At 37.8% G+C, this 19,808-nt stretch overlaps 2 protein-coding genes across 3 annotated transcripts; both read right to left on the bottom strand.

Annotated features, from left to right (window-relative positions):
* Window positions 1-378: 378 nt before the first annotated feature.
* Window positions 379-10,774, bottom strand: manba (mannosidase, beta A, lysosomal). Of its 2 annotated transcripts, XM_080042823.1 has the most exons (17): window positions 10,491-10,774; window positions 9,891-9,985; window positions 9,704-9,809; window positions 9,067-9,240; window positions 8,513-8,636; window positions 7,719-7,891; window positions 7,311-7,421; window positions 6,712-6,863; window positions 6,107-6,224; window positions 5,516-5,602; window positions 4,955-5,122; window positions 4,218-4,436; window positions 3,511-3,675; window positions 2,906-3,050; window positions 2,287-2,429; window positions 1,605-1,865; window positions 379-1,333 (listed from the first exon to the last, which is right to left on the bottom strand). In XM_080042823.1, the coding sequence occupies exons 1-17, from the start codon at window positions 10,692-10,694 to the stop codon at window positions 1,109-1,111; spliced, it is 2,670 nt and encodes an 889-aa protein (XP_079898949.1). In that variant the 5' UTR covers window positions 10,695-10,774; the 3' UTR covers window positions 379-1,108. The 2 variants fall into 2 exon arrangements, with proteins under 2 accessions (XP_079898949.1, XP_079898948.1); XM_080042822.1 differs by having other exon boundaries at window positions 9,704-9,985.
* Window positions 10,775-11,377: 603 nt separating this feature from the next.
* On the bottom strand, window positions 11,378-19,410 carry LOC307262250 (ubiquitin-conjugating enzyme E2 D2-like). The gene is made up of 7 exons (XM_080043072.1): window positions 19,000-19,410; window positions 17,301-17,364; window positions 16,637-16,668; window positions 16,331-16,408; window positions 15,770-15,875; window positions 15,347-15,440; window positions 11,378-12,779 (listed from the first exon to the last, which is right to left on the bottom strand). Exons 1-7 carry the CDS (start codon window positions 19,021-19,023, stop codon window positions 12,734-12,736), a joined length of 444 nt encoding a protein of 147 aa, XP_079899198.1. The 5' UTR covers window positions 19,024-19,410; the 3' UTR covers window positions 11,378-12,733.
* Window positions 19,411-19,808: the final 398 nt, after the last annotated feature.

Genomic DNA, 19,808 nt, shown 5'->3' on the forward strand with positions numbered 1-19,808 from the left:
GTTTTCACCAGAAGTATTTACATCATGTACTGGTATGTACATAACTAAATGTATCAATGGAACCATACAATCTGACTCCAGTACACGCACAAGTGCTGCATTCATTTTCAAAATTAAGTACGGAGGCCCCGAAGTCCCAAAAGATGATATTTTCTTATATCTTGTGCGCACTAGTTATAATCTTGGAGGGATTAAGCGCAGAAATTTCATTGTATGAAATTACTAGGTGAAAACAAAAAAAGCTAATTCACTGGGTTATCTCTATAATATGGTGGCTGTGTGTGGGTTGTAAAAAAAAGGAATGATTCTGAACAGATATTGTAAAGTGTTCAAGTTTTATTTAAGATGTGCAAAAAAGGCAGACAAGGAAAAGGTTCAGTGCACACAAACATTCATCAGTCAATCTGAACCCAGGTCAAGTTACATGATGTCTCTGCAAACGGTCTGATCAGACTTCAAATCAGTTTAGCTGCTTTTGTTACATATCAAAACATTTTGGCCTAGTCCTCGGTTTCATTTCCCCCAATAATCTGTGTTGCATGTCTCTCTCTTCTTGTGTTTCCAATTTAATAAAAAGGCACAATATCCAAAAAACAATCTCTAAACTAAACTAAACAAAACATAGCAGGAATGTGACAGTGATTATTGTGCACCTCTGGTTCGTTCAGTCAAAGCTGCAAGACAGCAACGTTTTATTTGATTTTGTTTTGTTCGAATAAAATCTTTATATTAAAAAGGGCTCTGATGTCTCCCGCAGTTCCCCTTCTAGTAAATGTGAACATTGATGTTAAGAGCCATTCTTTAATTTTCATTGCTGGATTTACAGTAAATGCCCCACAATCGTCTAAAATACTTTTTTTGCTCCCATAAGAAACAACAAAAAAGCATCTGGGGAAACAGAAATGTCCTCCTTCATTTGGCAACAAATCAAGTTTGGAAAATATTATCTTCCATCTTTCAATATCAGTCTGTCCTTTAAATCTCCACAAAGACCAAAAAGTCAGTGTCTCTTTAAAAATACACTTAGCAGACGACCAACAGGAAGACCTTAGTTTGTGGCCTTTCCACTTACAGTACAGCCCAAACATGGAGGCTGGCTGGTCCCAGGTCAGTATACGTCCGTTAGAGAAGTGACTGTGAGGGATTGGGAGAGTTCTGTGACGCTGGTGGGACGCCAGGGGATGAAGCTGACCGTCCTGTTTGGAGAAAGCATGAGGAAACCGTTGGAGCTGAAGCGCCCCGGGACCTTTCCCACATCCAGCCAAACAAATGGAGCCACAGAGGCAGAGAGCAGGGTGATGGAGTATCCAGACCCATCCTCCTGGACCTTGGCCTGTAGCGAGAGGGAGAATGAGTTTAGTGTAGTTTCACATGACAGACAATATAAGAACACCCAGTAATAAAACCTAAAAAGTTAGATGTGTGGGTGTGGCAAAAACTTGTACAGGGTTGTATGAAAACCATTTCAACGACATGCATTTTTAACGAATCATCATATTCATGTTGAAAGAAGAGAGTTACTGACTGCGATGTCCTTTTGGTACTGTCAGTGGAAGTGATGTAATGTGAATTTCCTAATAAAATAATTAAACATATTGACTTACTGTGATGTTTGGTGTGTGCAGGCCCTGTGCGTCTCTAGGGGAGCAGAGGTAGTGGTGGTTGGTGGGACCTTGCTGCTGCCCTGTCTGCTCCTCCACGTGGAAGGTGAGCAGACAAGTGAGGCGGGTGCAGTGACCACATCCTGCCAGCAGGGCGGGGACACGCTCTTTAAAGATGGCCGACGCGCTGCCCCCAGCAACAAGCAGCAGCTCTGACTTCACTGTGCACACCGGAGCAAGATCGGACCAGGAGTAAACAGTTACCTAGACGACAGACAGAGACATGAGATCAATATCAAACTGATGACACATTTAAATTAAATTAGCTAATTCAATTGCATATTTTTTATGCTGCAAGTTAGGGAAATAATGGGATGCAAGGACTTCATCAAGATACTTTTTATTTTTAATTTTTTTTTTGATACAAACAATTTTAGAAATTATTGGGCAAAGATTTTAAAACAAGGATGACCTGCATTGCAACCCTGTTTTTGTCTTGATTTTTTTGATTCCGTTTCTATTGCACATAGTAGTAAGTGAAAGAACTTGAACTGTCGCACTAAACACACTTTCATCTATTTGTTGGTCTTTGATTATTACACTTATTTGAAGTCATTTAGCCTTAAGTGCGAAGTGCAAAATGAATGTAATGTAAAGACAGAGTTAACCTGCACTGTGAACCCACCACAGCCCTGAGCTTCAGGTCCTGGCTCAGGTCGGAGACGGCGTAGATGAAGAACGTCTCATCATCCTCAAACCCAACGGGCAGAACGGGAGAGAAGAAACTCTGAGCAAAGTAATGAAGCATCTTCCACTTCCCACCGAACTCTGCACACACACAGGGAATTATGCATTTATTTTATTATTTTTTTTAATATATTTTGCGACAGTGACCTACAGTCCAAAGAAATTATATAAACATGTATTAGACAACAAAATTACTTATATTGAGAATGAATATATGCCCATTTACTGTTCAATGAGTGGAGTTAAAGGTACAGTGTGTAAAAGGAATTGGGTTTTGAGATTTGGTAGAAATGGAAAATCATCAAGAAATGCACCTGTTGTGGTACGAAGAAGAAGTACTATAGAACAAATAACTAAAAACATCTTCACCTCATCACTTGATATTGTATAAAGACTTGATGCAGTGGTGGTTGATGCCAGCTTTAGTAACTAGCTTATTGTCCTTGAAGGCCACTGTAGCTTCCTGAAATTCTCTGAAGGTCTAAATACTCCCATGTTACACGCTGTACCTTTAAGTTGAACCTAAATATGTTTCTGCTGAGCGTGCGTTGACTCACCAATGGATGACCAGGAGGGCGCCTGCCAGATGTCATTGAGCTGCCAGTACAGAGCGCCCATAGTCTGACCTTTACCCTCGATGATTTCACTCTGACTGCGCCGGTAGAACTCTGTCTGAGCCTTCACACACTGAGCCTGCATCACCTAGACATGACATATGATCTTTACTATATGAGAACAGTGTCTAAGGCGAGACACAGGTCTTAAATTAGCAGTTTCCGAATGTTTTTTGAAGAACAAAATTGATCATAAATCAGACAATCAACAAACTTATTAACAAATCCAAGACAATGGTGTTGAGAATGATAATGGAACTTTTAGTTGATTTCGGTGTTTTACAAGTTGAGATTTTAGGTTCAGAGGATTGAATAAAAGTAATTTTGAGATAATTGAAGACAAAGACAAAAAATGTGTGTGTGTGTGTGTGTGTGTGTGTGTGTGTGTGTGTGTGTGTGTGTGTGTGTGTGTGTGTGTGTGTGTGTGTGTGTGTGTGTGTGTGTGTGTGTGTGTGTGTGTGTGTGTGTGTGTGTGTGTGTGTGTGTGTGTGTGTGTGTGTGTGTGTGTGTGTGTGTGTGTGTGTGCGTGTGTGTGTGTGTGATTTTACCTGGGTGATGTAGAGAGTGTCTGTGAATCTTTTCAGAGGGTCAGTAGAGTTTGGCAGGTTGTAGTGTAAAGCCGCCTGCTGTAACATCTGCTGGTTCCCGTTGCCATGGTGCTGACGATGGGAAGAGAAAGAACTGTTGTAGCTCCAGTCTTCTTCCACAGACACCTGGAACATCACAAAGGAAATGGAAACTTTATATTAAAACTTGCTCCAAGGAACTTTCAGTTTTTTGTTAATTCTAGCGCCCACTTTGGGCAAAAACGGTAGTGTTTTTTACTATACCAGGTATAATTCCAGGGTGAGGGACCCGTGAAAGGCATAAAGAAAAACTATATAAAAATAGCATTCTCTGCACTGATGGTCTCGTTTGCTGTAACATGTCATTTATGATCATCAGAGGAAAAATGAGTTTCTGAAATATTTAAAAGTTCCTCGTAGCACCTTCAACACTTTCTGAAAAGAATGAAAAAAACTCAGTAAACCCTGAGTTCTGTGGGTGTGATGGACAATGTCAGAGACTACCCATTAGTTGTTTAAAACAGTAAAAGCATCTACAAGATTCAACTATAGTTGTATATTTGGAATTTAATCAATAAAAAAAATAATAAAAAAAAAAAAAAGGCTCTCCAGGGATTTTGTTAGAGTAGAGCTCAGATTTGAAATACAAATAAAAACATGAATGCAAGAGGAGTTTTTATTTAAATCACCGTCTGCAGAGTGGAGAAGGACGGCCAGGACTGGAAGCCGTATTCTGAGGCGAACCGCGTGCGAGGGAAAGTGTTCCAGTCCCAGCAGTCCAGAGTGTAGCTGTAGAAGTGAGTGTCTCCGTAGTGAGGGTCGTACGGGTTCTCTGACACCCAGCCCTCCTGCTCTGACTCTGCCCCGTTAGTCGGACTGGAGACCAGGAACGGGCGACTCTGGTCCTCCTAAAGGGGGATAAGTAGAGAGTTAGTGAGCCTTTTATTTGAACTTTTAAATATGATTATAAAACACATAAAACAGGTCTTCAAAAAGCATTTCAGGCATTTTTTTTAAGAACAAAATGTATCATAAATCAGACAATCAACAACACATGAACAAATCCTTCTGTAATAACCTTCAGAAGAGAACTAAGGATGATAATGGACATTTTAGTTGATGTCAGTCCCTTTAGAAGTTTAGGTTCCAGTTGATTTGTGGTCCAGAGTATTGATAAAAAAAAACAGATTCTGAAATAACGTCTGTTAAAGGATGGTTGTTTAGGAGAAATATACAGACGCAAACAGCAAAAAAGTTTAATTAAAAAATAAATACCTGAATGTACATTTTGGACCTCATGAAAGACGTTGCTTCAAGCGTGATTAACTTATATTATGGCAGATAAATTGCCAAAAAAACTTCAAATTAACCGGTGCTTACATTCGTCATTCTATTTCATAAAAATGAGACAGGATTTGACTCTCACCTGTTGAACGATGGCCCTGATGTTCTTCACATACAGAGTGACATAGTCTTTCAGGTATGTGGGCCTCTGGGAAACCGGGATGCCAAACCAGTCTGTTGCCAGAGCGGCTTCGTTTTCATTGTTCCCGCTCCAAATGATGATGGACGGGTGAGACTTTAAACGCTGAACCTGATGAGAGAAAACATTTAAAATCAGAACAATGCAATAACAAATTTCTAGGAAAACCTTTTGTCAGTATTTTTAAAACTGCAGGCCAAGGAGAGACAATCACAGCGGATGTCAAGATCGAAAGGAATTTGTCATTTAAATGTGTTTTGATTTTGGGAAGAATATGCAATTTTAAAAAAACAAAAAAAAATTATAATAGTTGTTCATACAACAATACATACATTGACATAGGACCTTCCTTCTAAAGTTAAACCAATGTTGAGAGGTTTAACAAATCCAAGTAAATGAATGGATTTCTGAATGGACTTCTGTTAAAGTTATGAATACTATCTAAAAATGCAGCATTTCAGCATTCACACCAATTGAATAAATACAAATAAATCCAGTGCTGACCTGTTGGATGACCTCTTCTCTCACTGTCTGTATGAAGTCGTCCTCAGTGGGATACATGGCACAAGCAAACATGAAGTCCTGCCAAACCTAAAAGACACAAATATCTTAACACATTGAGCATCCATCTGTTCTACAATGTGTTCATGTTTCACAGTCTAAATCATACAGAAATATATTTCTAAAACAGTCCTATTTATATACAGTATTTGTGTGTAACCTATCAAGTATAATCAGTACAGTCTGGAGCCCTAAATTTGGATTTTTTTTTATTTGGATTTGGTTATGCTAAATTTGACAAAAATCCCAATCAGTTTGTTCTTGAGTGCGAGTTGACATTTGCGCAAACTTGGCCCGGACAGACGGACGGGCAGACGACCAACCCCAAAATACAATGCCTCTGTGCCCAGGGCCTTTGGCTATCGCAGGCGCAGAGGCATAAAATGTGAATGTGAGCCAAATTATTTTGGGTTTATTATGTTTGAATATTGCTGATAGTTAGCAGTGCGCCTACTTTATGACAATGTTATTGTATTCTCTACATTTTTTGTATGTCAAGTAATATTGATATCAGTAGAGGATGACAGTAGTTACCATGATTCCTAGCTCATCACAGATGGTGTAGAAGAGATCCTGCTCGTACACTCCTCCGCCCCACACTCTGAGCGCGTTCATGTTGGAATCCACCGCCGACTGCAACAAGTTCCTCAAACTAAAGGACAGTCACACAGCAGGGAGGTTCAGATTTGATGTATTCACACAACTGAAAAATACATAACTAAGACATTCTCTTCACAATTCTTTTTCGAATGTTGCAGATACCAGTGGCTACATTGAAACACTGTTACTGTATTCTTTTACATTTGTGGGAGCTTCAGATTTTTCAGTATTCAGAAATTAAAAGTACACTGGAAAAAATGCCTCTTCAAAATAAAAGTTTAAAAAAAAGCAACATAATGTGTATTTCACTTGTAATATCAAAAAAAAAATCACCGATACAGTAAGTGAAAAGTAAATTGAAGCAAATTGAAAAAAGGACTAATCCCGTGAATTCAAGTTAAAAGAAACCCAACTGTACAAAGACCCATAAGGGAGAAACAGTTTATTTTGTAATATATTCATAATTAGTGATCATCAGTATTCCCCTCAGCAGTCTCTACAGCAACAGTGTAAAAAGCTGCTATTCAAGCCAGACTCACACAGCGGGAGTGACTTGGTCCTGGAAGGAGTGGGGTGGGATCCAGTTTGAGCCTTTGAGGAAGATTGGTTTCCCGTTGATTCGGAAATAAAAGCTCAAACCTGGAGAGCCCACGACTGGCTCCTGGATGAGTTCTACTGTGCGGAAATACACCTGCAGGAGACAATATGATATAAAGTTTCTTTTTTTTTGTCTTCACTTTTTATAAGGATTTTCCTGGTCCATATAATCAGTAATACTACTTATCATCCTTCTCATTTGGCTATCTGTACATTTACATTTGTAGCCCCACAACAAAGTTTCACAGAAAAACATCTAAACTTCAATGGTAAAACGGCACTGTAGTTAAAATCATTCAGTTGAATCTCCGTGTGACCATCTCAACAACAAAAGGTCATTTAATTAGAGAATCATCGGTGCAGGCTGACTCATAATATTTTTTTATTTTTTTCAGAGTGAAAATGGAGATATTTTCAGCTATTTATGTCAGAAAATTATTTATCTGATTCTACCAGTGAATAAATTAATATAAAAACATTTGGAAAAAGCCTAAATTTAATATGAGAATGATGTCATAGTTGACAGGCGGTGAGCTCTGACCTTAGTCTCTGTATTCAGGATCAAACGTTTATCCTGTTTGGCTCTGACAACCAGACGGTAACCGGGGCGGTCGCCGTGTCCGTTGGGCCACCACAGATTGACCTGGCTGTCCTGGAAGAAGAAGAAGAACACATTCAATACATCTTCATTTGGATTGACATTATTAGCTTACTCATTCTCAGTCCTCTCCAGAAATCTTTTTTAATTCAATGTCCAATCAATGTAAAAATATATGATTCTTTTCTTTTTCATCATTAAACTTCCTGTACCAAATATCTGCACAGATAAGGGAAAACGTGTCTGTGTACTACTATAGAAATTTGTGAAAAGGAGCTTTTTAACATCAGCCTAAAAAATATACAAATCTCAATTTTTATCACATAACAGTTTGTTTGGTCGATCTCTTACCGTGTTGATGTGTAAGGTGAATGTGTTCCTGGTCTTTCCTTGGAGAAACTTTGTGTTGAACTCCGCCTCCTGTGAGGGCAGCCCAGGTATGGACAGAACAATCACGCAGTTTGTAGTCTGAACCGCATCGACAAGTAGCTCAACCTGGACTCTCCACTGAGACAGGCTGGAATCTACAGAGAAACACAGAGTATAGAAGATTATGAATAAAAACAAGTTATTAATCCTCGTAAAGTAATGTAAGTGGGGTAAAGCAAAGTCATTTTAGCAAAAATAATTAATTGAAAAAAAAAAACACTTGTAATTATTTCTGGTCAAACTTTTCTCAGTATCAAAATGTGGAACAGTATATATCTTAGTTGATTAAGGTACACATAGCTAGAACTTATGCCCTCTACTACAAAAATCCTTACAAAACTCCTCCCTTTATGATGGTAATAATGTTGTTGTTTTAGAGAGTTGATTTGTAGGATGCAGTTTCTGGAGCTTTTGAGCTGATCTGCGTTGTACTGACGGGTATTTCTATATTGTTGTCCACCCTGTTTACATCAATGGGTGTACGCTTCAAAAACAAAAGAATGTACTGTTAATTCATTCACTTGTTCAGCTACTGTTCTTATGCAATCAATAAATAACGAACACGTTTTTAAGGATTTCTGTCATATAAGAGTCGCTCCATTTTTTATTTTTAAAGCTTAAAGCCTCAAAACGTCCCTGCTTATGATTGATGACAGTATTCGTAACGTTTTAACTAACAGAAAGGTTGCTGATGAGGCTTTTTCTCTGGGACTTACTGTACAGAGCGACAGAGGAAAGCTGGGTGAAATGTACGACGTCAAACGCCTCCAGTCGCACTTCCTTCCACAGTCCCATGGTGGGGAGCGACGGGCCCCAGTCCCAACTGAAAGAACTCTGCTCCTTAAGAGACAGAGACAGAGAGAGAGAGAGAGAGAGAGAGAGAGAGAGAGGGAGGGGGAACACATTTCACAGTGACAGAGAGGGGTGCTGTTAAAATGAAAATTCTAAAAGTGTCAAAGACTATACACACGGACCTACATATAAGATTATTAGACACATGTTTAATAGCTTATCCTGAATCTTGATGTATTTTCTTTGTTTTTACTATCTCTTAAATGCAAATTTATAATGTCTAATCTTGCTGTATTTTATCCCCATGTAAAGCACTTTGAATGGCCTTGTGTCTGAGTTGTACTATAGAAATAAACTTGCCTTTCCCTGCCTAATATTTATTATAATGTAAACATCAGAAAATTATGAAGACTGCTATTCTGACTCAGATTCAGGTATTTTAAGGGTAGATAAAACTCGGTCAGATAAACAAACATACTTTTCTGATGAAATTGACGTGACATTCTCCCTTCTGGACGTCAGGGGGACATTCAGGAGGAACTCTGTAGGCGGAATGAGCTTCTCTCCGCTCGGACGCGTAAAGAACCGGAGAAAACAAGCTAACGTTCAACACATTATCACCGTCTTTCAGCAAATCTGTGACTGGAAACTCCTGCACACCAGAAAAAGAAAGGAAAAAGAAAAGGTACAAATGAGGCATTACTGTGTAGAACATCGTTAAAGCTAGAGTGCGTAACTTCTGTTGACCCTATGAGGAATTCTGAGGAATAACAACAACACTGTCTGCGAGTCCAAAGGTAGGCATTCGGTGATAGTGAATGGATTTTAAACCTTATGCTGTAAGTCTAGGTTTTTTTCTTAGCAGAAGAATCAACAACTGAAACATTTCTTGAGCTCTTGCACCAGTGTCAGGGGGGCGACAACAGTTTGTAAATGCTGCCATACATAAAAAATACACAGAGAGAGTTTTGCAGAGCTGACAGGCTTGATCAACTTTGCGTCAACTCATTTGGCGATGAACATGTAACCGACATTCATTTATATGAAAAAGTTACGCACTATAGCTTTGATACAGTGCAATGTGACTTGAGGTGCTTATTTTCCAGTGAACACACATATCTACGAAACATGTTGTCCGTCTTCCCGAGAGCGACTCCATTGAGATAGATAGTTGCCACGGTGTCGACGCCGTCAAAAACAAGCTGCACCTTCTGTTTGGATCTGTCAATGCAGGGAACAGAAAAGATTACAGGATACTGAAAATAATTAAAAAAATAAAAGATAAAAAATCCTAATACTGACCTCAGATTGCCAGACAAAGGAAATGTGTTTGTGTATGTCCAGTTGTCGAGAGCAATCCATCGATAGGACACATCGTTGAACCTGAAATACGGGTCCTGACACAGAAATTAAAAGGAGTTCAGTTGGGCAGGAATTACAATATAATTTCATTAAATTTTTCTCTTAGTTTATGGTTTTTAATAATGTGTTTAAAGTCTTATATGTGTTTTTATTGCTGTTGATATTGAAGTTTTAAAAGATAGATAGATAGATAGATAGATAGATAGATAGATAGATAGATAGATAGATAGATAGATAGATAGATAGATATAGTGTTGCAGTAATTCACATAGGCCTACACTAGCCTACATGAAGAAAAAAAACACATGTAACTTACAAAAACACACTGAGGTTGGTAAGAGAGCCTGAATGCATACATTACAAATTATGAACAAGCCTATATACAAAAACTCAGATATCAAATAGAGATTAATACAAAAAACTTAAAGAAAATATGTTACTATTGGTGTGTAAATCAAACGTTAAAAGCACATATGGGTCAAATAAAATGTTTTTAAAAAATGCATTGAAAGCATAAGATAATAGTTATATAATCAGTACCTGGATGTATCCTTGTTTAAGTAGAGCGGAGTGAACACAGCCGGGCACAATAGCAGGTAGCGACACTGAACCGTTGGCGTTTGACAGTTTCCATCCACAGTTCAGTTTCCAATCCGATACCGCAGAAAAATCGGATAAAACTCCCCAAAACAGACATAAAAAAACACCAAATACACGAAAACTATTGTTCCCAGCCGGAGTCATGGTTTGTGTTATTTTAAAAGCATTGTAAATAACGGGAATACACTTTTAAACCTGAAACAGTTAACTATTCGGGTGTGCAAAGTTGTGTTTACATTATAGGTCCATGGTGTTTACTGAAAGGGCACTTCCTGATTGTCACGTGAGGGAGGTCAGCTGATTGCACGAGTGACACGTCTTGGCGCGAAAAGGAACATATTTTAATCGTTTTAATATTTGTCTGAGATCATGTGCCAAACACACTTTGACACAAAAACTAGAATTTTTACTTTTTATATTTTCTTAAAGTTTGAGTTGCAATTATGGAACTGGAAACACGTTTTAATAAATATTTATCTTTAAGTTTGGACAATTTTTAATTAAAATGATCTGTATAAGTGTCTGTATATAATATATTTACATTATGTGAAAACATGGTGTTAATCAGCTACACCTAGGCTACTCTTTATAATAGGTCCATGGGCTACTCAAATAAAATAACTTATACCACAAAGTAAAAATCCTCCTATGAAAATGTTACATGGAAGAAAAAGTTTAATATTTCACCTGCCAACAACTATAACTAATACTTAAATCAGTAAATCATATGAGTTGAACTTTTAAACTCTTATTCAATAACTACACACATTAGTTTTTTTCTTAAGTCACAGACACTTTTAAAATGAAATTGTACTTTTATTAGTCAAATATCTGTGAAGTTATTTATGAGTTTAGGAGCAAATACAATATGTATACTGGCCTTTATTGTTGAGAAATTAAATTTTCTACAAGTACAAACATTTAATCAATTAGACAGCTGATTATGCTTTCCCAGTTGCTTTACAGGCACAAGAGGTTTTCAAAGGACAAAACAGGTATACAAAATCTACACAAGACTAAATATATGACTTTATGACAATGTATCCAACACATTTACATTCTCACTTTGAATGAAAATCAAAAAAAGGCACAATTGTGACTCATTTTATGGTTTAAGTAACTTTATTGAGGGGAAAACTAAAATGAAAACAGAGCCACGAGTTGAATTTCAACCATCAGCTTTGCATCAATATTTTAAGGGCTACAAGAAGACAGTGTTCGAGTGGGCATAAAACTAATAGCTCATCTACTGGCTTCTAAATAATGGAAAAGAAAAAAAAAATCGAAAAAGCCTTTATGGAGGGGAACCAAATGTTTTCCAACTGTTCAGCCTTACAATCCACTTAATGTGCAGAAACATATCAGATATAATAATAGTCTACCTTTATTAACATGCATAAAATACAACATTGAAGTTCCTTATATTTTGTTTTTCTTAACATTGATATATATACTGCTGTATACTTCTCTGTACACACACTTTGATAGTGGAATAAGATACACTCCTTTCGTAATAGATTCCTATACTAATGATCAGAAGAACATACCGTTGTCACGCCACACACCCTTTGCAGATTTTTCCCCACTTTCAAAATAAAACGCAGCAGAATTTTGCCAAAAACTTTAAAATTCAATTATTAGTATTATTGTTTTATTTTACACAAACACACACAAGTATGGCAAGAGACAGGCTTTCTCCACAAGTGCTCTGAGTAAATCCAGTCCACGACGAAGTTAATATCAACTCCACAGGATCCAGCCTGTTAAACCCAGCGGGACCTTCATGGGGTTGATACAGTGTTCAGTGTCCGCAGAACAGTTGCATCAGATTCTACTAAGTGTGTGCTAAGAGTGACTGACTAAAACATCACCAAATTTTGGGGTTGAAAAAAAATAAATGCTTACTGGTGCATGCTCAAGCCGAGTGTTCAGAAACCATGATGATTTGTTAAGTTATTTTTTTTTGTCATATTTTCTTTTCTTAGAAACTTCACAGAAACTGGCACGTGTCCTAGAGAGAAAACACTATCTTCTTATGAGCGCACAGGTGGGAAAAAAGGAGTAAAATGCTTTGAATAACAAAAAAAGAAACAAAGAAAAAAAAAAAGTGAAAAAAAAAATCCCAGAAATCTTTTAGTTTGAACCAGCCACGACATTTTCCACCAGCTTCCCAAACGAGAACCTCACATCGCGTATTTGCCTGTCCATTCTTTTGCCAGTCTGGTGTACCTACAGAGAGAGAGAGATAAATTAGCTTTGGGAAGTCTTTATAATTCACATATATTTATTACATTTTCACAGACGGTACCTTCATGGTTACTAGGGAAGTCTAACGCTAAAAGCTAAAACTGACTGACGCATTAAAATTTCTTGAATGAAAAAAAGAAAAGGAAATTACAAATTGTTTCACACGATTCACCTTTATTCTGAATTAAATCACGCAACATGCACTTTGAGCACATTGCTTAGCAAACCAAGATGGCGTCAACACAATATCCCAATATTTACCGTACAATTTGTACAAACTGAACTTTCATATTTGAAACTCAAATATTTACGTCTTTTTTTGTTGTTGTTGCAAGAACAAACCTTTTCATGCTGGAGTTAGTGTCTACATTTACATGCACAGAAATATCTGGACCTATACTACTTTTTGGACATAAGTGTTTAGATATCAAAGTTAAGAACCTCCTTTGACTGTGACAGGATTTCCATATATCAAAATAATATAGACTAATATTTACATTTATATTATTTTAATTGCTGCTCCATGTTTTATTTCAATGTCTTCTCATGAACATAAAATATATCAAGATCTACCTGCATCAATGCACCAACCTATTATTTGATAAATACCAAACAACTAGAATAACCTTCTAGCTACTTTTCAAACCACACATTTTGACTATTTTCCCTATTAGGAAGCAGCAGCTGTTTGCTATTCCACTACACTATGGAAATTAGCTTGCAAATACTTGTCAATCATTGGAGATTTTTTAATGACGAAATATCGTTGCATGGTAATGTAACTGCCAGCCCAAACTGTTTAAAACACTACTTTTCTGCTCACACATTAACCTTCTGATACAAAAAGCCAAACTGGCATTATCCTGATCAGAGATTAATGTTCATGAATACAGTTCTTTTTGGCAGCCAATTGTTGGCATGTCCTCGTATGCCCCATTCAGAATGGTCCCCTATGAGGCAACAATAAGTGCGAACAGTAAGGCAGCCCGTTATTAACTTTGATGGATCACCAGCTCCAGTCTCTACATGTTCATTATCCAATAAAACTAAAAAGGAATGAAATGGGAACGTTTTGTACACGACGGAAAAGTATTGGGGCGTGTAAGACCTCAGCCAACCCCTGTTTGGATTTTGCTACGTCATGTGTGAATGCATACTTTTTATTTAGTAAAAGGATCAATCGATTCGAACTAGAAGGTGAGACATAACAGTACAAAGCAGGTAACGTTAGACGCAGATCCTATACGACAAGAAAGAGGCACTTGTTTTGGTGAAAGTTAGGTTGGCACTTTATTGATCCTAATAGGGGGATTCGTATGCGTTTGGTCTTATTTAAAAAAAGGTTTAGTTCTGTTAAATCTAGGTTTGCACTTCATTCCTTTTGGGGAATGTTTGAGTTATAATTTTTTAAATAAAAACATATTTTAAATAATTTCTGTTTACATTTTTTATTAACAAACAATCTAATGTGGTATTAAAAAAATAGATTATAATTCCAGACGATATTGTTGCCCAGCTCTATTTAGTATATTTTCATGTAACAGAAAACTTGTGATTACTATTACTGGATCATATATTAGCACGGACAAACAGCTGCCAAAGAGACCAGTTTATCTGTAGGCAGGAAACCAAAGGCTAATTGTTTATTTACAGCAACAGACTTCATGATCGGCTGGGTATCAATGGAGTAAGCTAGTTCCTCCAACCAGAGATTAGTACAATCACAGTCATGTCAATGAGACCAGAACATCCCACACACACACACACACACACACCAGCCAAGATGCAGCGCTGCCTCTTGGCCTTACCCTAAAGCATGGCATACTTTGTGGTCCACTCCGTAGCTAGTTTATTGTACCTGACAGAGTGAAACTAGGTTACATACTAGACAAACCTCATTTCAATTAACTGTGCATCTGATGTCACACTCACTGTGGATAATTGGCCTAAAATATACAGTCAGTCGCCAGTTTATTAGGTACACCTAGCTTAACCCTTAAAAAAATGTCTGTCAACTCTTTAGGAGAAGCCCATATTAAAATATTTACAGGGTCTGAAAAAAATATATATATATTATTGTCAGAAGAAATTAGGACACTGAAGGGTTAGTCATTTCAACTTATACAGCAATGAATCCCATCCTTCACGTAGGCAATAATATTCAGCGTTGTAACTTATTCCAGATGTGTCAATACCACTTTATGATCATTTTACAAATCTGCATTTTGGGGGGGTGTATAATGCTGCTGACAGTTTCTATTATTTTGTCCACCTTCTATCAGTAAGGGAAGGCCAAATAACAAACACCTTTCTCTATATTAAAAGTGAAAAACAGCAGAAAATGCATCCTAGAAATGTGCAAACAATTGGAATTGACACTTCTCTTAAGGAACTGTTGTATTAGCATTACTTTGAGCTATGTGTACCTAATAAACTGGCCATTGAGTGCATGTTGCAGAGTGTTGTTCTTAATGGAAGAGAATATTGGTTATTTGACATGTAGAAAACAAATGGAAGAACTCCAATAATAGATAAGTAAATGTATTTACTTGGAGGTATCTGTTTTGTAGACTCGTGCGATCTCTGGCACTAACGGGTCATCTGGGTTTGGGTCACATAGGAGTGAGCAAATGGAGAGAAGAACTACGAGAAAAAGAAACACAATATATGTACATGTGATAAACCAATTTGTAAGCTGAGCACTTTTAAAAACAATTCAGTTTAACAGATTTTTGGCTGAAAGTCACATTGGCTTAATTTCTGGGACAGGAATTTGACAATAGATGAAAGAGGACAGATTCTATTAACCAAGTTAAGAAATAAATGTACCAGTGTTGTGCCAATACTACTTATCTTAATACAACTAACAATAGGTTACATAACTTCATACGTATTGTACATTACAAACTCCTGTTGACGCCTAGTATTTGTCAAGATTGTCATCAAGCATTCCGTGTCCGTTTCAACTTTACCTTTTGAAATAGTAAGTGCAGGAGACCACTGTGATCTGAGAATATCCAGACAGATACTGCCGTTACTGTTAATATTTGGGTGGTAAATTCTTGTTGTAAATGCAACCTGGAAAAAAAAAAGAGAAAAAAAAAAAAAAGTATAGTTAGAAGTGACATACCAGCTTCAGATGTTATGCAATAAAATGTTCTTTGACACCAGGCTGTGACGTTTGATGCTCGCGACTATCAACGTCTGGTATGACCGGTATTACTACTCGAGGGTTGTTGACGGATAAAATGTGTTGACGTGACGATGCCAATCTGTCGGCTTGACCTCACTTTAGGAGGAATTTTATCATCCCCTTTGACTCTTAGAAAGAGACATATCAGAACAACATTTCAAAACGTGAAGGCCTGAGTTGCTAAAACTAAATATATACTGTAGTACTATTTAAATGTCAAAAATGAGACCAGTGTTTGTTGTATGATTGATAATACAGGTGTTTGGCTTGATTATACACAATCAAATGACTATTATTTTACAAAGCAAGAAGGCCTTGTTTCAACTTTGGTTAAACTTACCTTGGGTGGTTTGAAGGGGTAGTCTGTGGGGAAATGAATTGTCAAGAAGAATACACCTCCCTGATACGGACTGTCACTCTGGAAAAAACAAGAATGACATTTACATATTTCAGAAGAAGAATAATATAAAAAATACTTCCTATTCACAGCTTCTCATTATCAAGTCAAATTTCAAACTTTATCTCCGTCATACATTTAAATAAGCAAAATGGGAACACAGCCGCAGTGAACCAAATTACAACATTGGGCTGCTGTATGCATGCAGAAAAGAGAGAGCAACAATCTTGTCATAAAGTATCTACTTACAGGTCCCATGATTGTGGCTTGCCAGTGAAACACTGCAGAGAACAGAAAGTAAAAGTTAGGACACATTTAAAAGGTCACTGGTATGGGACAACAACAAACAAGGATTCTAAACTGCTTACGACGCTTTCGGAGTAACACATTTACCCCTTTATAGAGCCTACTCTTAATCAAACTGTAAAAGCCATCAATCGTTCATAGTAAGTTTTCTAGGAATGAATTGCCACATCTTTCTAGCAACTAAAATTTGAATATTTGATATAACATTTGGGGTTTTGGGCTATCGATAACACAAAATAAGACATTTGAAGATGTCACCTTGGTGGTCTGTGAGGAATTGCAGCAATGGATATTTTGCTTTTGTTTGAGTTATTTTTAGGTTTTTCTGGTCAGTCAATTTAAGGGCGGACATTTTAAGAGTAATATAATAACACTTAACTTAAAATATGACAACCAACTTGACTACTTAATTGAGGAGAGAGACCTGGCTGGCACCCCTAACAAAATAATTCAAAGTTCCAACATAGAGCAAAATAAACTCAACTATCATAGGGTATGCGTCACTATCTTCAAGTATTTCAGGGACCAAATAATCAGCTAAAATAAAAAAATGGCAGACTTGTCGATAATTAAACAAGCCTTAAAATGAAAACTTTGCACCACTTACTGTCGTCGCCCACTGGACCGGCGGAGCATTGTGCTGGAGGGTCACGAGCGAGGTCGCTAAGCTCCTGCAATGAAAAGAGGTTCAGAACAACAACCAATTAGACCACGCAGTAATGTCCGTAGACAAAACAATAAGGACGAGACAGGATCTAAAAATCAACGTCAACATGGGGGCTAGCTATCTGTGGGGGAATGGAGGCGACACGTGAGAGGTTGTGTGCGTTTCAATTTCTTTCACAACACCCTCTTGAACGGTGTCGTCAGCCCTTTTCCCAAGTTCGACTGTGTGATTAATGCACCAGCAGCTCCGGGCCCAGTGGGGGGTAGGGTGGGCACCTTGTCATGTCTCCATAGTGAGACGCAAGATGAGCCAGGAGAAGTATATAAATCTACTAGCCAGTGCTGTTATTTTTAGGTGCACAGCTACTTTAAGAGCAGAGGTGGTGGAGGCCACACTGCCCTGCCCCACCCCAGGCTGTCCCACACACACACTGACTTCACATGTTACGTGTATGGATTTCCTTGTAAGAAGATTCCAGAAAAACAGCTGAGTGACGAAAGGAAATACTTCATATTAAAAGAAAAGGTGTTTCTCTACTCTACGTCGCTGCTCCACTAATACTGCTGCCAACTTCCTCCATTAACTGCCAGAACACACCCTGTGATGAGCACAAGCACAGAACAAATAGGATCACATACCAAGGAAGTTAGTGTATCATGAAACGCAGCTATGACAGGCCGGCTAACACAGATCCAGCAGAATGATATGAGTCATGGGTTCTTCTTCTGGTAAAACTAGAGTATCGCCAGCGCTGTTATGAAACGTTTCAACATTTGGCTAGACAGCATAATATCAATGTGAAGGTCCATTAAAAGGCCTAGTACAGACAATTAACAGCATTTCAAAAAGGGTTCTTCTTACAAGATTAAGGCAAGTTAGAGTCAAGACTTTAACACGTTTTAATGCCACTTGGAGTCACAATAGATCCATTTTACAATAACACAACTACAGAAGAAATAGGAAAACATCAATTACTTTTGGTAAGGGGTAATTTAGTTTAAAACATGACCTATTTGGGCCAATTCGAATGTTTAAAAATATAATTTTTATTTTTTATTTCAAGTCATTAAAAACACGACTAAAAGTCAAGTGTCACCTAAATGTCACATTGTGTGACCTATCGGATCACGCCATGCCTTATTTACTTAAACTATAGACACTAATTAATTAGTTTTCAAAGAGCAGTGTCAGAATGGAAGTAAATTGTTGATTAAATCTAACACCCTTAGCATTTCAAAGACTTTTGACAGATGGATTGAATTCATTTTAACGCCTATTAAGGACCGAATTATAGATTATTTTATTCAAATGCCTTTTACGACTTTCACTGAGGATCTGTGTAGGAATCCCTCAATCAAACGTGTGTTCATGTGAAGGTATGAAGTGTTGAGCAATTCATGCGGCCCGTTTTTCCCCCTAGTCAATCCACTTTGGACGAGCACATTTGACATAAGCGAAACTGCTAATGTTACCCAGCCAGTCTGTGTATGCGCGTGTGTAATATCAAATAAAACTACCATCAATTACTGTACACACACGAATAATCAAAATCACTTTCTCGTGAACATGTTCCCCCACCGCCATGTTTCTATGTTAGCATTGAGGGAGGCTAAGCTAACGAGCTAACCACTATCTTTACCTTGTGGATCCTTTTCAGAGCCATCCTCTTGTCTCTCTCGACGTTGTCCTCTTAAACGTGAAGCGTCGTCCGATCCAATAACTTTATGGGAAACTTCGATTATGCCAGAAATATTCGCTTATGTTTACTAATAAAAAATAAAGGTAATAATAGTACGCCGACGGCCTTTTATTGTCGAGCTAGCGCGGTTAGCTTGCTACGTATGCCCCGGAGTTGGAGATGTTATCCAGTTTTTTCTGTTTTACTCCTCCTTAGATAAAACCTCCTAGTTTCAACGTGTTCCTTAAGATTATGTTGTATCCCCTCCTCGGCTGAGGCTTGTAAATAGCGTGTACCAGGTGTAGAAAACCCCCGGACGACAAAAAAAAAAGCTTGTGGTGTGCCTCTACTTTCTTGGTTTCTGACGGTGCCCGTTAGCCAACTGGCAGCTGCGTTCACAGCGCTGACAATTTATAGAGACGAGGCGGCGCGCGCGACTGAATGCTGAGTGACGGGGCGGATGTGGTGGCAGATTAAAAATGAAAAACATGACAGAACATGTCACTGTCAACGTTTAATAGTCCTTTTTTTTAAAAACTACTTATAGTGTTCCTATTTATAGTGGGGGCCTACTACTCATAGTAGCCTAGTGTTCACATTTTTGAAAGTAGGAAAGTTTGTTTGTAGTCAGGCCTGCCCACACAAATGGCTTGGCCCCTGAAAACCTCCAGTCAATGGGCTGGAGGTTACTCATACTTTACTTGTATCAATGTGTTTGCGCTCATCCCCAAATAAACACAAACATGTATTTGTAGATAGACTAACTATCT

This window comes from Ammodytes marinus, assembly GCF_949987685.1.
Source record: "Ammodytes marinus genome assembly, chromosome: 15".
Taxonomy (NCBI): domain Eukaryota; kingdom Metazoa; phylum Chordata; class Actinopteri; order Uranoscopiformes; family Ammodytidae; genus Ammodytes; species Ammodytes marinus.

Coding starts and splice junctions, on each gene's coding strand:
- manba (XM_080042822.1), bottom strand. CDS start 10,694: ATGACTCCGGCTGGGAACAATAGTTTTCGTGTATTTGGTGTTTTTTTA. Junction 7,892..8,512: donor TTCCTCTGTCGCTCTGTACA/GTAAGTCCCAGA, acceptor GTTTCTCTGTAG/ATTCCAGCCTGTCTCAGTGG. Junction 3,676..4,217: donor CCTTCTCCACTCTGCAGACG/GTGATTTAAATA, acceptor GTGATGTTCCAG/GTGTCTGTGGAAGAAGACTG.
- LOC307262250 (XM_080043072.1), bottom strand. CDS start 19,023: ATGGCTCTGAAAAGGATCCACAAG. Junction 16,669..17,300: donor CGGTCCAGTGGGCGACGACA/GTAAGTGGTGCA, acceptor TGTTCTCTGCAG/TGTTTCACTGGCAAGCCACA. Junction 16,409..16,636: donor AAGCCACAATCATGGGACCT/GTAAGTAGATAC, acceptor TGTTTTTTCCAG/AGTGACAGTCCGTATCAGGG.